The 19732-nt window shown below is 38.3% G+C and overlaps 1 protein-coding gene across 8 annotated transcripts in view; it reads left to right on the top strand.

Annotated features, from left to right (window-relative positions):
- The window catches only part of PTPRT (protein tyrosine phosphatase receptor type T), a 469438-nt gene that overhangs the window by 180273 nt on the left and 269433 nt on the right, over window positions 1-19732 (top strand). For all 8 annotated transcript variants that reach the window (XM_063349659.1, XM_063349657.1, XM_063349655.1 and 5 more), the window contains exons 4-6: window positions 2221-2302; window positions 5431-5546; window positions 7825-7999. In XM_063349659.1, coding sequence (XP_063205729.1) covers window positions 2221-2302; window positions 5431-5546; window positions 7825-7999 — 373 coding nt within the window. The remainder of the gene's footprint in view (window positions 1-2220; window positions 2303-5430; window positions 5547-7824; window positions 8000-19732) is intronic.

Here is a 19732-nt window from a genome sequence, read left to right as displayed (position 1 = left end):
CAGTGCTTACTTTTGCCGCGCAGTAATAGCTAATGCCAGTGCCTTGGAGAACTTTTCTTTCCAAGTTACTGGCTTGCAGGAAATTGCCAATTAGTTTATTGTGGCTTATATCTTCTTGCAAAGGCAAAACTAAAATAAGATTTTGTAGCTGCAATGTTGCACTTTAATTCAAGTCTGAAGGGAGTCACAGTAGCTGCTTACGTGACCTTCCCAGTACCTGTAATTTTTATCATGAGTGACATTTCATTTCTAAAATAGTCATTTCCATACTAAGGACTTAAATTATACTCTTATTTTATACAGTCCCTAAAAAGCCTGTCAAGAACCTTTATAACACAAAAAACTTGTTGATGTTTTTTGGATTATTTTGTCTTCCAAAGACTGGCGTCCTCCTATTGCTCCTTTGACAGCCTATTTTTTGTCCACCCTCCTCTGGAGTATAACTTTGTTTCTACATATTGGTAGCGTTTGAGCTTTTCTTACTTTATATCTTTGCCAGTTAATTTTTGCGTTCTACCTGGTTTTATCATGTCTTTCTTCTTGTGGACGTGTTTCAGAGGATTTCGCGTTTGGATGTATTTTGAATAGGGGAAGCAGCCCTTAGGAAATCACGGAAACATAAGTACAAACTAGGTTTTGGAAGGCCAAAAGAAAGCAAAATTATTAACAGCAATTCTGTCCTTATGAAGTGATCAGCATTCGGATAGTTAAATCTTCTACTGTATTAAGTCTTGTGATGGAGGAGATGAAGAAGAGGCTAAACAGTGACAGACTGGGAATAGCAGCTTTTATTTAGACTGGAAATAAGTGTGGAAAACTGGCTTTAAGTAATTAACTTTGTGTTATAGTAATGGATTTTAGAGGTCAGACATTACTGAAATACTTTCTCCTATGAAACAAGTAGCTGCACTTGGAATACTGCTCTAATAGTAATAACTGTGCCGGCTGAACGTGTTAATTAACTCTGTCCTTGAAAGCATTACAGTATACTCATGCAAAAATGAGCAACTAGGTGCAGTGTCAACATTGTCTTAGTTAGAGGGAATGAAACTTGGGACATCCCTTTCGAATGCAGAGGACAACATCCATTACATCTCTACCCATTCATTTTTATTTTTTTTTTAATAGTAAACATAGCACTTCATTTCTTCGGGTACCGAATCGCTAACTCAAGAGGTAGAATTTCCAAGATGTTAAATAATCAGCCTGCTTTTTTCTCTTTTCTCTTGCAGTTTAACGTTACTACATTTCCTGTTCCTCATGTCCTACTATCCTTGAGTTGTTGGGCAAACTTCACCATGTTTGATGTTATTTTTCCTGAATTTTTAATTAGCTGCTTTCACTGTAGTTAGCGTAGTTTTAATGATCTCTTTATCAGTTTATTTTTTTTTTTTTCCTGCACCGCCAATTTTTGGGTAGCCTGTATATTTTTAGTAACAGGATACACTAGGTCAGGGCAGTTTTCCAGGTGAAATCACAAAGTCATAGGGAAGAATGGCATTTTTATTCAACTGTAACTCAGTGTCTATCCAGACACAAATTAGTGGAATATTTTCATTGTCCAGATATGTAAATAAAATAGAAAGTACTAATTAGTGTACCATTGATGTAGAGAAATAGTCGCTGTGATTTTTAAAAATATTCATCCTCAGACACGTTAGTTAAATCAGGGAAAGGCAGAAGCAAATTTATTCTATCTGGGAGAATCTTATTTCATTCCACTAACTAGAATCCAGGATCATCTGTTGTTCGTAATTTGCTTTCTAATACTGTAGTGGGCCTACATGCCAAATCAAGGTTTTCTCCAAAAGAATCCTTGCAGGGTTATTGATTCAATAAAATAATTTTATCTCATATACAGCATTCTCCAACTTTTCGAGGCATACTAAGAACAAGATGTCAAGTGATTATCCACTTAAGGTTCTTGGACTGGTGCTTACAGTTAATATAGGTGTGTTTTTTTGCTTTCCCAAGTGAAAGCAGCACATAGTTTTGTCTAATCCTAATGAATGTTGATCTGACTTTTTGTTTTCCGTATCAAACGAATTTTCAGTCTTTGATATGCATGTACATACTGAATTGCATTGATATCCCTTCATTATTAGTGATGAAATGCCTTGAATGACTCAGGCATTGGAATAAGAGCAGAATGTGGGGACTGGCTAAATGACTAGTATAGCTGTTCTTTTTAAGAAAACTTTTTCTTATTTTATATTTCAGGTGATATTTGAATCTGTCTCTTTGAAAGGACATCCAGGGTACATAGCTGTGGATGAAGTCCGAGTTCTCGCCCATCCATGCAGTGAGTGCTCTTTGTTTTTCTAACTGTATCAGTGTGTTTTATACTGGGTTTTGCAGTCTAAAGGAGTGATTTACCCAATTTGGTAGCACTAAAATGTTGTCTTGTCTCCCTCTGAGACACCTAAAGACAATCAGCCTTGCATAATTACAGAACTTTGCAAGCTGTGCAAAAGGCAGAACTGCTCTCAGTCTGTAGCTAGGGACAGGACATCTGTGGAAGCCTCTCCCTCTCTTGCTATGAGAATATAAAACTGATTGTTTTAGTATTTCTGAATCATATTGCTGTAGAAAACAATTTAAAAAGCTTCTGATAATATCCTGTGTGATTATCTTAAGAAAAGAAGAAACAAACATTATTTCCTTGGTAAAGGACATATCCCAAAGGTTGGCCTCTCACAACAAATGTTAAACACTCTCAGCACCTCCATAAAGGTATGAAAAATAAATCTCATTCAGACGATACACGTTGGGAGTGGAAACTAATGAAGGTTCATTATAGTGTTCAAAAATATTAGTGCCGTATTTCTTCTGTCACAGCCATAGGGTTTGGGTTAAGCTTAGGGTTTGGTTGTTGGTTTGTTGGGTTTTTTTTCTATTCAAAGAAGCGTTGAGCCTCGTTCTTTGAGGCTGAACTTGTCTGGTTTCTCTGTGCGGTTTGGCTTGAGGTCTTTAGTGCGTCTGTATTGTGCAAGTAAAGAGTTTGTTGTTTGGGGTTTTTTTTAACAGCCCCTCTCGCTGGGTCATAGTTTCAGTAAGTCAGTGGCAGCTGCTCTTAAAAGAAAAATGCCATGGATTGTATTAATGGACTGTAATCAACTGGTTTTCTTGCAATACAGAATTTCAAAGAATAGCTGCCATTCAATGTGACAGACATGGTTCTGCTCAAGTTTAACAGGACATTTCTGGTAACTGCAGTATGGTTATTTGCTGTTTAACTAAATTATATTTGTATTTACCATGTGCTTGTTGCTCAGGCCTTTGGGTGCATTTACTTCATTAAAGAAATACTTACAATCTGTATTAACCAGATGTTGCTGATAACTGGCAGCATCCAAACAATCCCGCAAATGGTCTGTGCGTGTTCCACAGCACGTTGGGTGATGGCTGATGCCTTTACTAGGAAAGACGCCACTGAACAAAGCATGGGGCGAAGCCTAGACAAGAAAATTATGTGATTTAAAAAAAAGAGAGACGGGATGCTGTGTTACACCCCTATTTAAACTGATTTAAATCCATTTCTCCATGTTTATGCAGGTACCTTTTCAAAATTAAGTGCATTCTTGGCGACTCAAAACCGAAATGATTGAAAAGTTAACTATTCCATTTTGAATCAGTTTGCATCCTGAAGTGTACAGAACTTATTACAAGATGCAAGTTCTCTGCAGGCTTTGTAAAATGCTTCTCCTGTCTGATTCCCAGTGTTGCTTTTGTTGTTCAGCAATGACAGCCACCAGGGTAAATGTCACCAGAGTATATTCTGTTGACTTGTACAGGCTTTGTCCCTCATATTTGTTTTACAGTTGTTATAACTCAAAACACATGGACCATGAAGCTCCTGATGACCCTGGAGGTTACTGAAATTATTGGTATTATCTTTTTCATTTCTGCTTTACCTTCATAGAGGACAGTATAGCAGACAAACCTGTGTATCAGAAAAATGCTGATTTTTTTTTTTTTTTTTTTTTTTTTACTATTTTCTTTTTCCCCCTGTGAAGGAATGCACCGGAGTATCAATTTTCATGATGCTGGAAGCTGATTGACAGTGTGGGCCTGAGCACTTGCAATGGTAGGGCAGCCCTACGTCCTGTAAGCTGGGCAGACCCTGAGCACCAGGAGTTTGGGATTGGGGTGGCTGCACTCACCAGGCTACGCAGCTTTGGAGCTGGCCTGTCTCTGCCCACCTTAGACTGCAGGAAGAAATTACTAATATTAGCCTGCAAATATCATGTAGTACGTTCTGTCACCAGAGGTAGTTTTCCAGTAAACTTGGATGGAAATTACTGATCTGCAGAAAGCATGATGGTAATAGAATCATTAGATTTCAGGAGTTGTCAGGAAACTGAGCATGTGGTGAATGGGATACAGAAACTAAATAAAAACACTTGGCATAGTGTATAGGCATTTGTTCTGTGTCTGTAGGAGGCAACTACGTGTACGTCAAACACAGATGACCGTATCCTTTTGAAGCTATGTAATTCCAATAGAAAAAGACGGGTTGGTATGTACACTGAAATTATGTATTTAATTGGTGTTTAATCATACTAGAAAATCTAAAGATGAAGTTGAAAGACTCTGACCTTTAAAGTCTCACAAAGCTGTTCAGTGTGTCCAACTGAAAGTTTTCAAACGGTACAAAAACCTTTTTTTGAAACCAGGGAGAACTAAGTTCACTTAAAAACGTCAGATTCACTTTTTGTTTTCTTGTAAGTTAACTTATAGAGGTAAATGAGTCTGGTATTTAGTCAAAAAGATAATCCTCTGATCTATATAATTTGTGAACAAATGTGATTTCTGCATTTTAATATCAGTGATGTAATATTTAATTAATACTGAATTTAGTATCAGCAAAACTGATATCCGTGATCTTAAACTAACGCAGAGATTCAATACTGTCATTTATATGAATATTTCATTTAAATCAGTGATTTGATATTAATGACAGATTATTATTTTAAAGCCCTAAGATACATTTGATAGTCAATAAAATAAAAAGGTAGAAAGACCCTTATGAAAATTTTGTTTGGATCAGTCATGTTTGATAAGCTCAGAAGCATTTGATTTTTGGACCCTTTTAGAAACACGATTTTGTAAAGGAAAGAAATTACTCAAGTACTCTTTGTAGCAAACAGTAAGGAATTGTGCCGATGACCATGAACTTGTGGTGTGATCTGATGTAAGTCTGTGTTTCTAGAGGTGCCGGAGCTCAGTATGATCCCTTAGGCCATCCTCTGTCCGATCGATCATCCACCTCCCTCTGCAGTGAACAGTTACATACTGAAGAACAGCTTAATTTGGCTAAATCACTTTGTAAGGGATAGGCCCTAATGCTTTGCTGAGTGTTTATATGTGTTGGTGTAACAGTCGATTACTGCCTTGCTCTACCCTTGCAATCCTTTGCATCTTTGTTAGGAAAAGCACCTCATTTCCTACGACTTCAGAACGTGGAGGTTAACGTGGGACAGAATGCGACGTTCCAGTGCATTGCCGGGGGAAAGTGGTCACAGCATGACAAACTCTGGCTCCAGGTAAAGTGACGCTTTTTTTTGGTGGTGGTTTTCTTATTTCGTTTTGGTTGGGGTTTTTTTTGTTTGTTTTTTTTTTTTTTTTACTTTTTCTACTAAAATAAGTAGATAGAGAAAGACTGGTTGGTGGGCCAAAATCTTTTTATCAAGATCCTTTGAAAACTGCCTTAAGTTGTTTCTAGGTGAGAGTTTAAGGTGACAAAGTACAGAATTGTGACACAGAAGATGGAAAAAATGGCCAGTGACAGCAAAATTTTGGTTTCAAACAAATGCCTGTGCACCTGTAAGTACTCGGTCATACTGCAGAAGAGACAGAACAAGTGGAGTAGTTCTTTGCTTCCACTTAATTATGCAGGTTTCTTTCCTCTCACCCTCGAAGAATCTCCTCAACCCAGAGTCGGTGATTATATGTTAAGAAGGAACCGACTGTAAGGTGTGAGCTCACTATGTGGATGGTGAAAACAGGCAAAACCAGATTGTACCCACTGTATTTTTTCCTCTGTTTCCCTTGGCTGCTTTAATAGCAGATTGTTCCTTTTAGTCACTCACTAAAAGACCAAAACATTCCCTCTCTTAATGTCTGTGTTTTCACCTTACTGGTTGGACTTAAAGACTGGATCATGCTATTCAGGTGGGTACAGTAACAACCTTAAGACCTCATTTTCAGTTCTAGAGTTAGAAAAGGAACGTACATCAAACTGACAACGTGGAGTGCTTGTTTCCCAGTGAAGGACAAAATTATTTCTTCTGCCCTTTGAAGTGCTCGGTTATGTGGAGCTCTTCTATACATGGAGCTCTTCTAGAAGCTTTTAAAATAGTTGAGCTCTTTGCTTCTGCTAAACTTCTGTGCCATTAAACACCTAATTTCCCAAAGAAGTCAAGAGGATTCTCTTGCTGTATGTACTGTGCATGTACATATGGCCAATAGAAACTTGCAGAACGCCGAAGCCAGTCAACGAGTTTTATTCTTAGCTTAGGCTGATGTGACTGGGGGCCTGACCACCCCATATTTGCAACATCTGAGGAAGACAAGAATGGCCCTCGTCATGGTTGCTATGCCATTTGTAGTCAAATAACTAATAGATTTTCCTCAGACTTTTTTACTAACTTCAGACACTTTAATAAAATTTAAAAATAACAATTTCAAGTCTAGTTTAAATACTAGGGCAGGAATTGGTTTACCTAATCATAAGAATGAAAATTAGTACTGGGATAAACGCTTGAGTTGGTGAGAAATGTAGTCGGCATCATGTAAAAATGACTTAACAGTCGCTTTAACTGTACTCTCATCACAGATGTTCTCCAAAATTACATTTTTATCTGAAAATTATTAACCTATGGTGTACTTTTAGCATCCACTGAGAGATATTTTTGGCTTATTTTTTATCTTTTTTGAGTTCTTGCATTGAAATCCTTCCACAGTTATGACTAGATGTGTGTAAAAACACTTCTGACCTGAAGCAGTACGAACCTTTTCCTGTGAGAAGCAGAGGTTTGGGAGGCAATCGTTATTGTTGCTAGTAGAAACCTGTTTTCCATTTTCTAAAATTGAAACATTTAATGAAAATAGCCTTGGAAACACTCCCAAAAACTGATTACTGGAAATCGGCAAAACAGCAGTGTGTTTTCCATTGAATCTCCTAATAAACTAGACCAACCGAGCAAGTTTCAGGTGTTTATGCTGTGGAGAACTTCTATTTCTAGCTAATTCTTCATCTGTCCCTTTTCCAGTTGGGAAAGTGTACTCTGATATTGGTAGAGAGGTTTATTGAGGAATGTTGGACGTACAAGGATGTTTGTTCATCCAACCAATTTATTTAAATTGGTCCTGAATCAAAGTTTTGCATGAGAAAATGCCAGATTTATAAAATCTGTTCATTTATAGCATTTTCCCAGGTGTACAAAATGCATTCATTTGTAGTATTTTCATATCTTAGCCAGGCCTCTAAATACGTACTATGTACAATTGCGTAGTCTTGAACTGTCACTGTCTGGCCTTTTCAATAAACATAACACATCAAATGCCCAAAGATGTTTCAAAAATTAAATAGTCATGAAAATTTAAATATATGTATAAGAATATTTACCCCTGGTTCATACAACCGTGTAAATTTTTCAAGGGTAGTCTTCTCATGAAAAATCGTGCTTGTATAAAATATAACCTAGTGGTGTGAACGTGAAGGTCTGAACAACGTTGAGAAGCATGACAAAGAATGAATTATATATGGATGCATAATCTGGGTGTCTTCATAACTTAGATTATTCTCGTCTGCCTTTACAGCAGTGGAATGGAAGGGACACAGCATTAATGGTCACTCGAGTGGTCAACCATAGACGTTTTTCTGCTACTGTCAGTGTAGCCGACACCTCTCAACGCAGCATCAGCAAGTACCGATGTGTCATTCGTTCAGATGGTGGATCTGGAGTTTCGAATTACGCAGAATTAATAGTGAAAGGTAGGTTGCACTAAAACAGCAGTTTTATGCAAGATGAGTATTTCCTCCCAGATGGCATCTATGTATAAAAATTGACATCCTCCTGGCCTGCCTTCTTTCATTCATATTAAATTTAAGTAGGAAAAAAGGGTGAAAGTGACATGAATTTCAATCATTTTCTTAAACATTTGAATCAGAACTTTGGACACAGCCCTCTTCATAAGCTTTTGTAGTAATGCATGGTAGCTATGGATACTTTTAACGCAGTCAGCTGAACAGTTTGGCTGTCAGTCAGCTTCCTCTGCCTTCCTTTACAGTATTTTATCAGGCATCAGTAATCTTGTGATGGAGCATTGCGTGTCAGAGGAGCCTACTCAAGGCTGCTGGGAGTAAATGACGGGATTGATTCTGCTGATGTCCTGAAGTACACAGTGGAAACGTCAGTAGTTCTTGAAGGACGCTAGGGTTTTATCCCTGTTATTTACTGCGATTCAGTAGCTGATGCTGTGCCTGACACATGCAAGATGTGTCTTAATCTGGCCTCCATGAGACATGCGAGCTGTTTACTGTGCTGCTTTTCTTTTCTTTTTGTAATTTACCCTGAGCTGCAGCACAGGGATGCTCACTGCCTCTTAGGTCGAGAGATCAGAAGGTGGCTATGTTGCTCCTGAGACATTCTGTGTTTGGGTGGGGGTGACATCAAATGGGAGTAGTATGGGTCTGCTCACTGAGGATAATTTTATTGATCTAAATGTTTCACTTTTCTGTGAAAATGAAGAGCTGGTGTAGAAGCGAGATCGCTTTTGTCCACTGTAGTACTTTCTGCCAATTCACTTTGTCATTTGATGATCCACATACTCGTGCCTTTACAATGCCTTAAATACAGAGTGCTGAGTGGTGCAGATATTCAAACTACCCAGATCACAAAGAGAATGCTCCTGTCAGATGCCAAGTGCTTTTAATTCCCACTCAGTGATCTTGCATCTTGTTCACATCTGGAGGAATTAATTCATGATTAAAATGGAATTGAGTTGCCAGAAGTAGCATTATCTAGTATTGTATTGTAGCTAAATAGAGGGAAGGCAATCTTCCAGAGCAACCAAATATCAGAACATGCAAAGTTGAGTTGGGTGCCTGACACTTTCACATTCATTGATGTAAGAAGGGGAAAAAATAGAAGAATAAGTTATAAACATGAATGGTTGGATTTCCACCAGGAGAGATGTTGACAGATTCATTGCTGGATACGACACCTACTAGAAAAAATTTTAGGAGAGTAGTGTTGTTCTGGGAAGGTACGCACCTCTGCTCCTTGCTCCTGTTTAGGAAGCAGGCAAGGTTAAGTGGTTCATTTGAGGTTAGTTTGAGGCAGCACTGTGACACACTGGGATTGCACGGATGAGTGCTTCCGAACAGTCTGACTAATTTTAGTGTGGATAATAGCAAATTTGTAATGCATGCACACAGGCTGAAATGAAAGCAAATTGGAATTGTTTAATTCTGAAGAGATGTTTATTGAATTGCAATAATGTACTTGGGTATACATTAAATTAGTCTGTAATTGAAGTTTTGCTCAATTGACAGTCCTGCCCCTAAACCCACTAAGTCCAAGCTAATACTCTGCTTCTCACGTGCTTTCTCTTGATCAGTTGAACGTGAAATCATAGGGGATTTGTTCAACAAAGGTTAAGGTTTAAAAGCGTATCTGTGTATCTTTTTAATGTAAACATCTGTTTGTTTCCCTGTGCATAAGAGGTATTATTGTAGTATTGAGAAAGGAAAGAGTAATTTACATTTCTCAATATTGAATGACAGTGTTTGGTAGATACAGGAAGAGAGGTTTTGCTGTGAAATACATGTAATATTTCTACACCCTAAATTGGAACAATAGATATCTATTTCAGCAAATGAAAAGATCAATGAAATTAAACACGCACCACCTTCTGCCGCCCCCACCCAAGTCCTCCCCTTGCTTGTCTTACGTGCACAGCTTTGCTAAGAGAAGTGTATTATTGTAAAGTAATTACTAGAAATCTTATGCAAAAGATCATAGCTTTATTAGTTTCAAATTATTACAGTATATTTGGTGGCAAGAGATACCTTTGTAGTACTGTGGAAATGCTTTTCTGTAGACAGCTATTTGCTGTATATGCTAATACTTTTCTGGCTTCTGACTCTGTTGCAAGGCTTGTATAAATGACAATACATTTATTCTTCTCTTTGCACTCTAGAATCATAATAGTCAAGCCAGAGAAACCTATCATTTCCATCTGTACACCTTACCATCCTTTGGTGCTCCAGTGGAAATAGCTCTTCTCTATGCCTTATCTCTCGCTGTTGCACATATAGTAATTTAATACAATTTTGTACAGGGCAGTTTTCAAAAAAACAGAGATTCTACGTCTTGCTGTACTGATCACATGTGAATGGAATGCTTCTTGTCTGTAATTTTCTTTTTAAGTAAAAGCTGCGTGGCAGTTACTCATGTTCTGAACTAAATGTAGGTTTTGCTTGTGTAAAGATTGTTTAAAATACTGTGGAAATTGGCTGGAATCTTACCATTTAAGGTCTGTATTAATGATAGTGTCCTTCCAGGACACCTGTCCTATCATTATGTAAGGTTGTGAATAACATTTTAAACTGTCTATGTGTACGGAGGTTTGTTTGCAATTGGTTTTTTTTCCTGATCCCTTTCAGATATTCTGGATGCCTAAATTAATTACTCAGTGCATAGTGGGAATCTGTGGAGAGCTGATAAAGAGGGAATATTACAGCTTCTATAATGTATTTTTCATGAGCCAATTTTTTAGAGATTTTCTCTCTCAAGGAAGCCCTTCAAAATTAGTTTGTTGCTACCTGGTGCAAATTCTTTTAAGGTTTGTGGCATTTTCTTTGGGCCTGTTCTGCTACTACAGGGGTAGGAGTACTCAACAGAGCCCCTTCACGGACCTCCAAGGGGTATGTTCTAGTTCTCTTCAGTTTTGTCTTTGTTGATTTTCAAAGTGTTGGGTTAGTCAACACGGATGAAAAACAGTCTGTCTCTGCACTGAGTGGCTTTCTGTCATCCTTGCGATATTGGCAACAGCTTGTCTTTTATCAGTCACTCTTTTCTTGAGGTTTTTAGACTTGAGAAGCTGATGCCTTCAGTGACACCAGAGGGAGAGGTGGGTTCTTTTTCAGGGGTGCTTACTATTTTTTTCTCTAGGTCTGTTCTGGTATGATGCTTGTCACTGTAATTGCACCGTCTCTTTATTAACTCCCCAGGAGTGGAAACTGCTCTAGTGATGCGAGTCTTTTCCTCATACGTGGACACTGGAGCTGGCCCTAGAAATGTTGCATCAGGCCCGCCATGGGTTTCCTTGAATGAAATAAGTGCAGTGTAGGTATGAAAGTATATTGTATGGTGTTATACATGTACTCTAGAGTTTGTTTCTGGAATGAAAATATAATTGTCTTCAACGTAATTGTTTAGGATGTTCACAAACTCAAAAGTCTTTCACTTCATATAAAGTAATTACTACGAAAGGTGGTGGGTATGAAAAATATTCTTTAAAGTTTTTGTGTGTTGGTTTGTTTATTTTTTTTTTAAACTTATTTTCATGCCTGATGCACAGATAGTTCTACACCCCAGGATATTGATGCCAAATGTACTCATTAAAAGTAACATAATATCCTTGCCATCATGGGTAATATAACTGCTGTTTCTGTGGTGGGTACTGGGAGTCCGTTCCCTCCCTTGGAGATAAGCTCAGCTGTGGCATTGGTGCGGTTTAGATTTTACTGTTAAAAAAGTGTTTTTTCTAGTATGCATTAATAAGTTCAGATAGGAATTTTCATGTCTTCCGGCTACTTATCAGACTCATCCAGATCGCAGAAGTTGCTGGGTAGATTTGAATTCATCTGCCTGACTACAGCACATTAATCAAGGTGTCCTCAAAGTTATCACCTTGTGAACAGGAGAAAGTCTCTTGCTGGCGCTACCAACAGCATCAGTAAAGCAGGGATAATGAGGGTTCCCCTCAGGCTGCGTGCTATCTCTTTCTCTATTTTCTTCCAGTTTACACAAATAGATTCAGTCTGCAGAATGTACATGTACTGTACCATGAGAAGTTCAGTATAGATTTGATACAGCATGTAATGACGTTGCTCTCTTGAGCACTGCACCAGCACAGAATGGGTTTTGTGTGTGTGCATGCAAACCATTTATTGAAGGTTATGCTGCCTTTGAAATTACTGAACAAGGGAGCATGGCTTCGTGATTGTAGGGTGTCTGAAAAAGCCACTTGCATTCCTTTATTTCTTTGCAATCACAGTGGTGTAGGGAATGTAATACTCCCTTGCTTGGTGTTCGCATCTGGCTGGTAATTACTTGAACTTGTTGCTCTGTTTAATCACCTCGTTCCGTGTAGTCCAATAGCAGTTGCTTGCACTCGGTTTTAATCATTAGGTGGGTGTGTGTAAGAAAAGGGGAGGCAAAGAATTTCAAACACTCATTCACCCTCACCAAGAGCTTTAACTCGACTTTCTCTTCTTTCAGTCCAACTTAGTATCTTTCTGTGAAATGAATGGGGGAGTTAAGAAGACAAAGCCATTGTTTCACAGAAATCGACAGCTAGTATGAACAATATGTGTTCTTTTGAAAGGAAACATTTCCTTCTCCTTCTGTTTAACCTCCCCAAAATAACTGGGAAATGAAGCCGTTTCCTTGAGAACTGATAATACTTTATATACAGGATCCAATTTCCAGAATTGCATGGAGCACCACACAGAGTTTCAGTCATGTCCCAGCACGTGCATTCCTTGATTCTCGTATTTACATTAGTCAACAAGGTATAAATTAGAATAATCATATCCAGGAAGAATACAAAGGTACAGCTGGGGTACAAGGAAAGTTTGTAAACTAATGGTGTATTGACAATTCAATCTATTTTTTCCCCAACTTTTTATATCTCTTTCTTCAGTAGCCCTTCTGTTTCTGTGTAAAATAAGCAGGGAGTACTGTCTTAATCTTGATTGTAGCCACTTGAGAAATTATAATGGCTTTCCTATCACACCACAGAGTTGAGTTTCGGGAATTTCTTGAAAGGTGAATGGTTTATATCATTCCGTGGGGTTTTGTTTGTTTTGGGTTTTTTGTTTGTTTTTCTTTCAGAGGCAAATGTAAGTCCAAGAGTCCTGGTTTTATTCTGACTGACATTTCACTTGATACTGGTAGAGAGGTAGGCATGGGATGAATTTGCTTGGTCTTGTTTTTAATGTATAGATTTCTAAGTACGATGTCACTGATGATGTATAAAGTTCTTGACTAAATACAAGATACAAATGCAATAATAAATAGAGAAAGATCAAGGAACAATCTTTTTGAAACAGAAGGGACTCGAGTAAATATCCTCCCATTTTCCAAGGATGAAGAGTGTTATGGAAAGCTGTTTCTTCCTTCCTTGTGTGTGGAATTGCCTGCAGCCTCCTTGATGCATCTTGGGTCCCAGTTGTTGCTCTGGCACGGTGAGCGGAGAGCTCATGTCAGCGGTGGTTCTGCTGACTGGAAGCCATGGGAGAAGGAGCCCTCACTACTTGTAGAGAAAGCTCTAGTAGCTCGTAGTAGTGAGGAGGTATCTCAGGGTTATTTCCTTCCATCTCTCAAGACTAAGAAATAGCTTTTCCTTACATGAAGGGGTGATTAACTTGTTAAAAGATCTGGGGTTTTTTATTTATCTTTAATTGCAGTTACTTGAACTGAATAACTGCAAGATTCCCTGTGGGGAGGAGGAAGCTTTCTTGCTGCTTTGGTTAGTAACTGTCTTTCGAACTTTATCTATGTCATGTTCCTTCTCACCTCCATTCAAAGGGAACAGAAGGAATCTCCAAAGAACAAAAATAATGAAAGGGAAAGCATCACTGTGTGGTAGATCTTCTCCTTTCTCTAGATTCTCTCTGCTTTCCTTGCCTTTTCCATGAATTGATCTTTTAGGGTAGAGTCTGTAGAAAAGATGATAAGCCTTTTTCTCTCATCTTCAGTTCTGAGGTGCCTTATCACGTCAGACAATATAAAGGAGAAAATGGACATCAAAGTCTAAACAATCTGTCTTGTCAAAGCATCCTCAGTCCTAAAATGTTAAAAATACTTCAATAATTTATATTAAATTTTGGTCTTCAGATAAAAGATATGATCTAAAAATTAGTGGAAATAGAATGCTTTTTATTTGTGTGTATTCCAGTAAACCATACCTGCCTATTAGTTTTCTATTTTAGAGAAAGCTCCCAAACCAACAGTGCAGCTGGTGGAAGCAGGGGTGCTGGCAAAACACAAATGAATGTGTTTCAGCCTACCTAGGATTTACCCTTATGTTTGAAAAGTGTGGACAGGGTAAGTTCACATGTTTCATGCTGCCTTACATCTTGCAGAAAGATAACAGTAATGTGACTTCCTAGTATATTGCTGCCGGCTGTAAAGAGTGGTTAACTGTTAACTTGAGTTCTTGGGTTTTCAATGGTTGAGGCTTCCATTATGCCGTACCATCCATTTGTCCGTCTACAGAGTCTTGCAACTACCTCTTCTCCATTTATTTATTTTTAAAAGGAAAGGAGGAGTAGCAGTTACTTGGCCAGTATTACTTCTCCCCATTATCTTTCTAGCATGCTTGCCAAGTGTAGTCAAAATACAAAATTAACACTCTTATACCCCTTTTTCTCCAACCTATGCTGCTGTTTCTAGTAGGATGTGTTCCTGCTAGGTTATGCCTATGGTTCACGTCCTGTAGTCCTAACTCTCAGCCTTTTCCATTTCTAGTTAAAATTATCAAGAAGGTTTACGGCAACCGTATAGAAAATTAGTTCAGGCTGTCGATGCTCAGAAAAGAGCATCAAATGCTGAGGACGTATCCCGAGTGCCTTTGCTAAATGGAAACTTTCCTGCAGTGGATAGGTTGGTAGCTAAGCCCACCAGATGTGTGCCATTGTAAAATGTGTCTGGCAGCTTTTCATTGTTCTTTGTTTCTTTTTTAATATACAAATTTTCATGCAAGTTAAATGCTAATGATGCTTATGTGGTATTTCAACTCAAAATTACACTTTTTTTTGCTTGTGCCTTAGTTAAAAGGTTTAGCAGAAAAGGCGAGTCTTCTGCTCATCTTTCTTCTGGCTGTTTAATTGTAGGGAAGTTATTAATGGGCTTCTCCTGGAAAATATAATCTAAAGCTGTTCTTAATTTACCCACCCTGTGGTTACAATCCCGTTAAATGCTTTTAATTCGAGAGAATTCCCTTGAAGTATCATCTGTCACCATACTTTGTTGTTGGTGAAGAGCCTGGTATGATTTAGACATACTTGAATGCTTGTGAGATATAATTGTTGGGTATGAGCTGTTACCTCAGCAGGAAAGATAACCTGTTCACATCAAAATATTACTTCTGTTGCAGCAGAAAAAAGCAACCTAAAAAAGTAGCACTTTACTTAATATGAAACGCGGGCAAAGATGCATCAGATTTCTAAGGATGATCATTAATTAGGATAGCCTTTAAGAGTAAACTGGCAAAGCAAAGAGTGTATTTACGATACAGTGAGACCTATAGATCCCATCTGTATAGGAGAAACAAATGAATTTCCAATGAAGGGAGTAGACTGTTTCTGTAGACGCAAATGCCTCAGACCAACGCGATTATTGTAACTCTTAAAAATTTTGCAGCGCTAGACACAGTGTAAAGAAGCGTAGCTCCTGATCCCTTTCAGCAGTGCAGTGGTTACTGCAGCTAATGGGCTTTCTGCAAAATTGTATTCTGTTGTAGGACACCTGAACTACGAAGTTGATAATCACCTGTGGAAGGGACAATTTCTGTCCTGAGCAAGGTGCTAATGAATTCCCCAGCCATCTTTGCCTTGATTTAAGCTTTACTCTGTGTTGGCAGTGTACAATGAATGGCAGTGTACGATGAACGGCAGTGAATCTGCTCACTGCATACTTGGGTTTCTTAGGATGTGTGAAATCTGTGCCCAGCTTTTATATTTATTTTTATTTTTATAGTTTTAAAAAAATTTGCAAAACAAGAGATGGAACAGTTGAAAGCAATTTGTTGGTTCCCAGTGATCTGTGCTAAAGACTACCTCACCTCGATTTATTTTACTTAGCATTTTTCCCTTTGTACATCCTGAACCACCTTTGATTGTGTTGAGGTCTAACGCTTTCTTAAAGAATCTCTCTTCGTGTGCATACTCAGCCTTCTTATGGCCTTCCAGGTCTGTGTGTTATACACAGCCTCCTACCTCCTTTTGTATTGAGCATAGCGCTACACATGCTGCAGCTGCTATGGGCACTTGTTAAACTGCTCTGCGGGGTTTGGAGGTTGGCATTTACAAGCTGAACCTTTAATCCTAAAGTAAAGAAGGTGGCAAGTTTTGGAGGAAAGAATGATGGATCTTTGTAAACGCTGAATCTTTGAGTTCAGAGCTAAGGATATTAGCATTATGGCAGCTCCAGAATCTTTTAGCTTCAGAAGCAGGAGGTGACAAAAGTCTTTTGAAGTCCGTTAGCGGTGCTGAATGGCCTTCATTCAGCAAGCTTGTGTTAGGTAGTCAGGTGAATGGGATTTTTAAAGTTTGCATAGCATTTACCTCTGAATGATGGAGCTGAACTGCTTTGCTTTCAAAGCCAGTATAACTGAACTCCAGGGAGAAGCTGGGGGTTGGTGATGTTTGCATTTGTCCTATCTGAATGAAGAGATTAGAGAGCATGTTTCTGTGTTAAGGAAAGAATGATCACTTTGAAGTTGGTTCCCCACTCAACTGTGAGATTATTTGAGGCAAGAAAATAACAAAAATTGCAGTTTTGAATTGAGATTTTGCAGTTCTCCATCTCTACTCAATTGAAGAATGCTTCACTTCTCTGAGGAAATAATTTCCCAGCATCCGTTCTAGCTGTAAGATGATGAAATACACTTCTCATAGAATCACCACCCTAAAATCTGTTGTGTCGTTTTTTAGCTCTGATCTGATGTGTTAATATTCTGCCATGTTAAACACCACCACTCGTTCCCCCCGTTACTCGTGCTGGGACGCTGGTTCACATCGTGTCCTCACTGTTACCCCTGTCCTGCTGTGACTTTTAAAGAACGCTGTAGATCTGAAGGCAGAAACCTGCTGAGCAGTAGTTAAATAGGGTGATGATTACAGCAAGCCCTGCCACTGTTTTAATCACTAGCCTATGAATTTGAGATGGAAAAAACATACTGTGATGTTCCCTAGCTCTCTACAGTGCATACTGGCTGCTGAACAGCTGTGCTATAACACCTTCAAGGTGGACCTTTTAAAACTCTGGCTTGGCTTATACATAGACCTCTCCTGGTGTTGCTGTTTTTTCTAGCTTTTCTTTTATTATGAATAATTACAACTGCAGCATTGTGTTTTGCTTGCTGCACAAATACGTAAAAGCCCCTCTCTGAAGAAGTTATTCTAGTCCTCTTTCTTCTTTTTTTAACCAGGTTTCTCTCCAGTGCATCTCTTGCCTCTGTCTCTTGCTCAGCAGGAAACTTTCCATCAGTGCTTGTTTGTATGTGAGGGAGATGCAAATAGCTGCAAGACTTAGGCTCTCTCTCTTTGGATCATATAAATCAGTCTTTGCATATGCTTTACTGTCCTATTTATTAGCCTGCAGCTGATACTGAATTACATGACAGACTACAACTTACAAACTGTTTGTTCCCTCAGCAGGGTACAGACACAAATTAAAATGGGAGAGGTTTGGATTTCTTACTTCCTTAATTTTCTCTTTTCTTTCCTTCGTATTCTGGCAAATGCTTCTTTTGTTGCTGCTGCTGCTTATGAGTTTTTGGCTGACCCTTGTGAGCGCTGCTGATAGTATCATACTGCCTTTTAATCAGCAGTATGGTATTATTCAGTCTTCTGACCCAGGTTGCTCACTGAATAGTGATTTGTCAGTATTTTCCAAGATTTTGAGGTTGAAACTCTAAATATAAGCACTTCTGTGCTTGCTCTTACATTGTTTTCTACCACCTGCCTTGTACTTAACCTTACCTCTGTTGCATACCTTTGCTCTACTTTAAGAGTCTTGCAGATCATTTACTTTTGTTTGCCTTGTGTCAAGAATATGGTACTTTAGGGATGACCGAGATTTTTGGTACATTGGTTTTGTTACCTCTTGGTTGGACCATTCAGAGTGTGCAGCAATCACTTCGCCTGTGGAAAGTTTTGTGATTATTGTTGTAGTCACAAAACCATACGCTCTTGAGAACTGAAATGTTGTAGTGGACATGCACTTTGTATAAATTTCTATGTATCTGACTATGAGAAGTCTTAAGTGTAATACTTTTTCAGTAATTTCTTTTCCAGGATTTAAAATTGGGGATGTTCACTCGATGCCAATATTAAATTATGTATTCAAAGCTCTGAGAGTTGATTTTCTAAATGGCCTCTGACAACTGAGTGTTCTGTTTGTTTTCTACTGCCTACTGAGGAAGGACGGGACTACATGAAAAGCTGTATGGATCAGGTGACACATGTTGGAGGCAGACAAGGCTTATCTCCGCTATCTAGAATTGAATTGCACGCTGACAGTAATTAGGAAAAATACATTCTTTGTCTCCAGGATATAACCTTTTCACCATAAGCACGGTCCTCTCCGAAGCTCTCCCAGTTTGATACAGCTTAGCGTTACTTAACACTGCATTTAGTCAAGGAGTCTGAGGAAACTCATTCTGTTACAGAGTTATCCCCGCATTCACCATAATTCCTTTTTATGTCATCTACTTGGAATCACAGTGCTGTTATAGTCTTTGCAGGAGGATTATTGGTATTTCCTGAGCAAAAAGGAAATTTTAATGCCCTTCATTAAAGCTCTGATAGTTTCGGTAGGAATTAGACTATTCTCTCTTCTAAGATTTACTTTCAAAACAGAGAATCTGAATTTTCTGCATGCCTCAGCCCCAGGTGTAGCAATTCTGTACTCATAAGAAAGTTTTATTGTTTTTCATGTATCTAATCTCATTTACAGATGTGATGACAGAAAGAAAGAATGTTTCATCTAATTTGACCTTTTGCAATATAGAAGCCATAGAATGTCCAAGTCATTCTTGCATCATGCGCAATACCGTATGAATAACACAGAGTAGTTTTCAAAAGAGATTGATTGTGATTAAAAGTTTTTAAATTATAGAAAATCTCAACAGCCTTAGGTAAGCTCTTTAAGTACTTAATTTTGTGTTGTGTCTATACCTTATTCCAGTCAAATGTTTCCAGCTTTTCCGTCCAACAGTCAGATCTTAAGTCTTTCTGCTAAATATGATAAATCTTGAAGTATTGAATGTTTCGTTGTGTATTGACCACAGTCTTGGCTTTGTTTGGTTAACTTCTGTGTCTTAAGTATCTTTGCAAGGTGCCTTGTTCTGTTGAAGCGCTGCTGTCAGTTCTGGGGAAAGGATCTCAAACTGAACTTTCACATATATTTGTGAAATGTTCTCTTTTGTTTCCACAATGAATACTTTTGTTTACCATGCTTTTTCTCTTTCTTGCTGTAGAATGGGAAGCTTCTAAGCACATAGATTTTTTTTTTTTTGTTACTATTATTTTTTTTCGCCCTAATTCTAACACAGGCTTCTTCAGCAGTGATAAAGAAAGGAACTATAAACGTGTAATACTTAAGAAAAAGCACAGAATGTTTCAGATTGTTTCATGTGGCAGGAGACAGTCATTGCCTACGTGCTGAGCTTCCGGACTCAACACAGTTACAACTAATACAGTATATTG

Source organism: Chroicocephalus ridibundus, chromosome 12 (genome assembly GCF_963924245.1).
Source record: "Chroicocephalus ridibundus chromosome 12, bChrRid1.1, whole genome shotgun sequence".
NCBI lineage: Eukaryota > Metazoa > Chordata > Aves > Charadriiformes > Laridae > Chroicocephalus > Chroicocephalus ridibundus.
The sequence above is the reverse complement of the archived record's forward strand: the minus strand, read 5'-3'. Positions and strand labels throughout refer to the sequence as shown.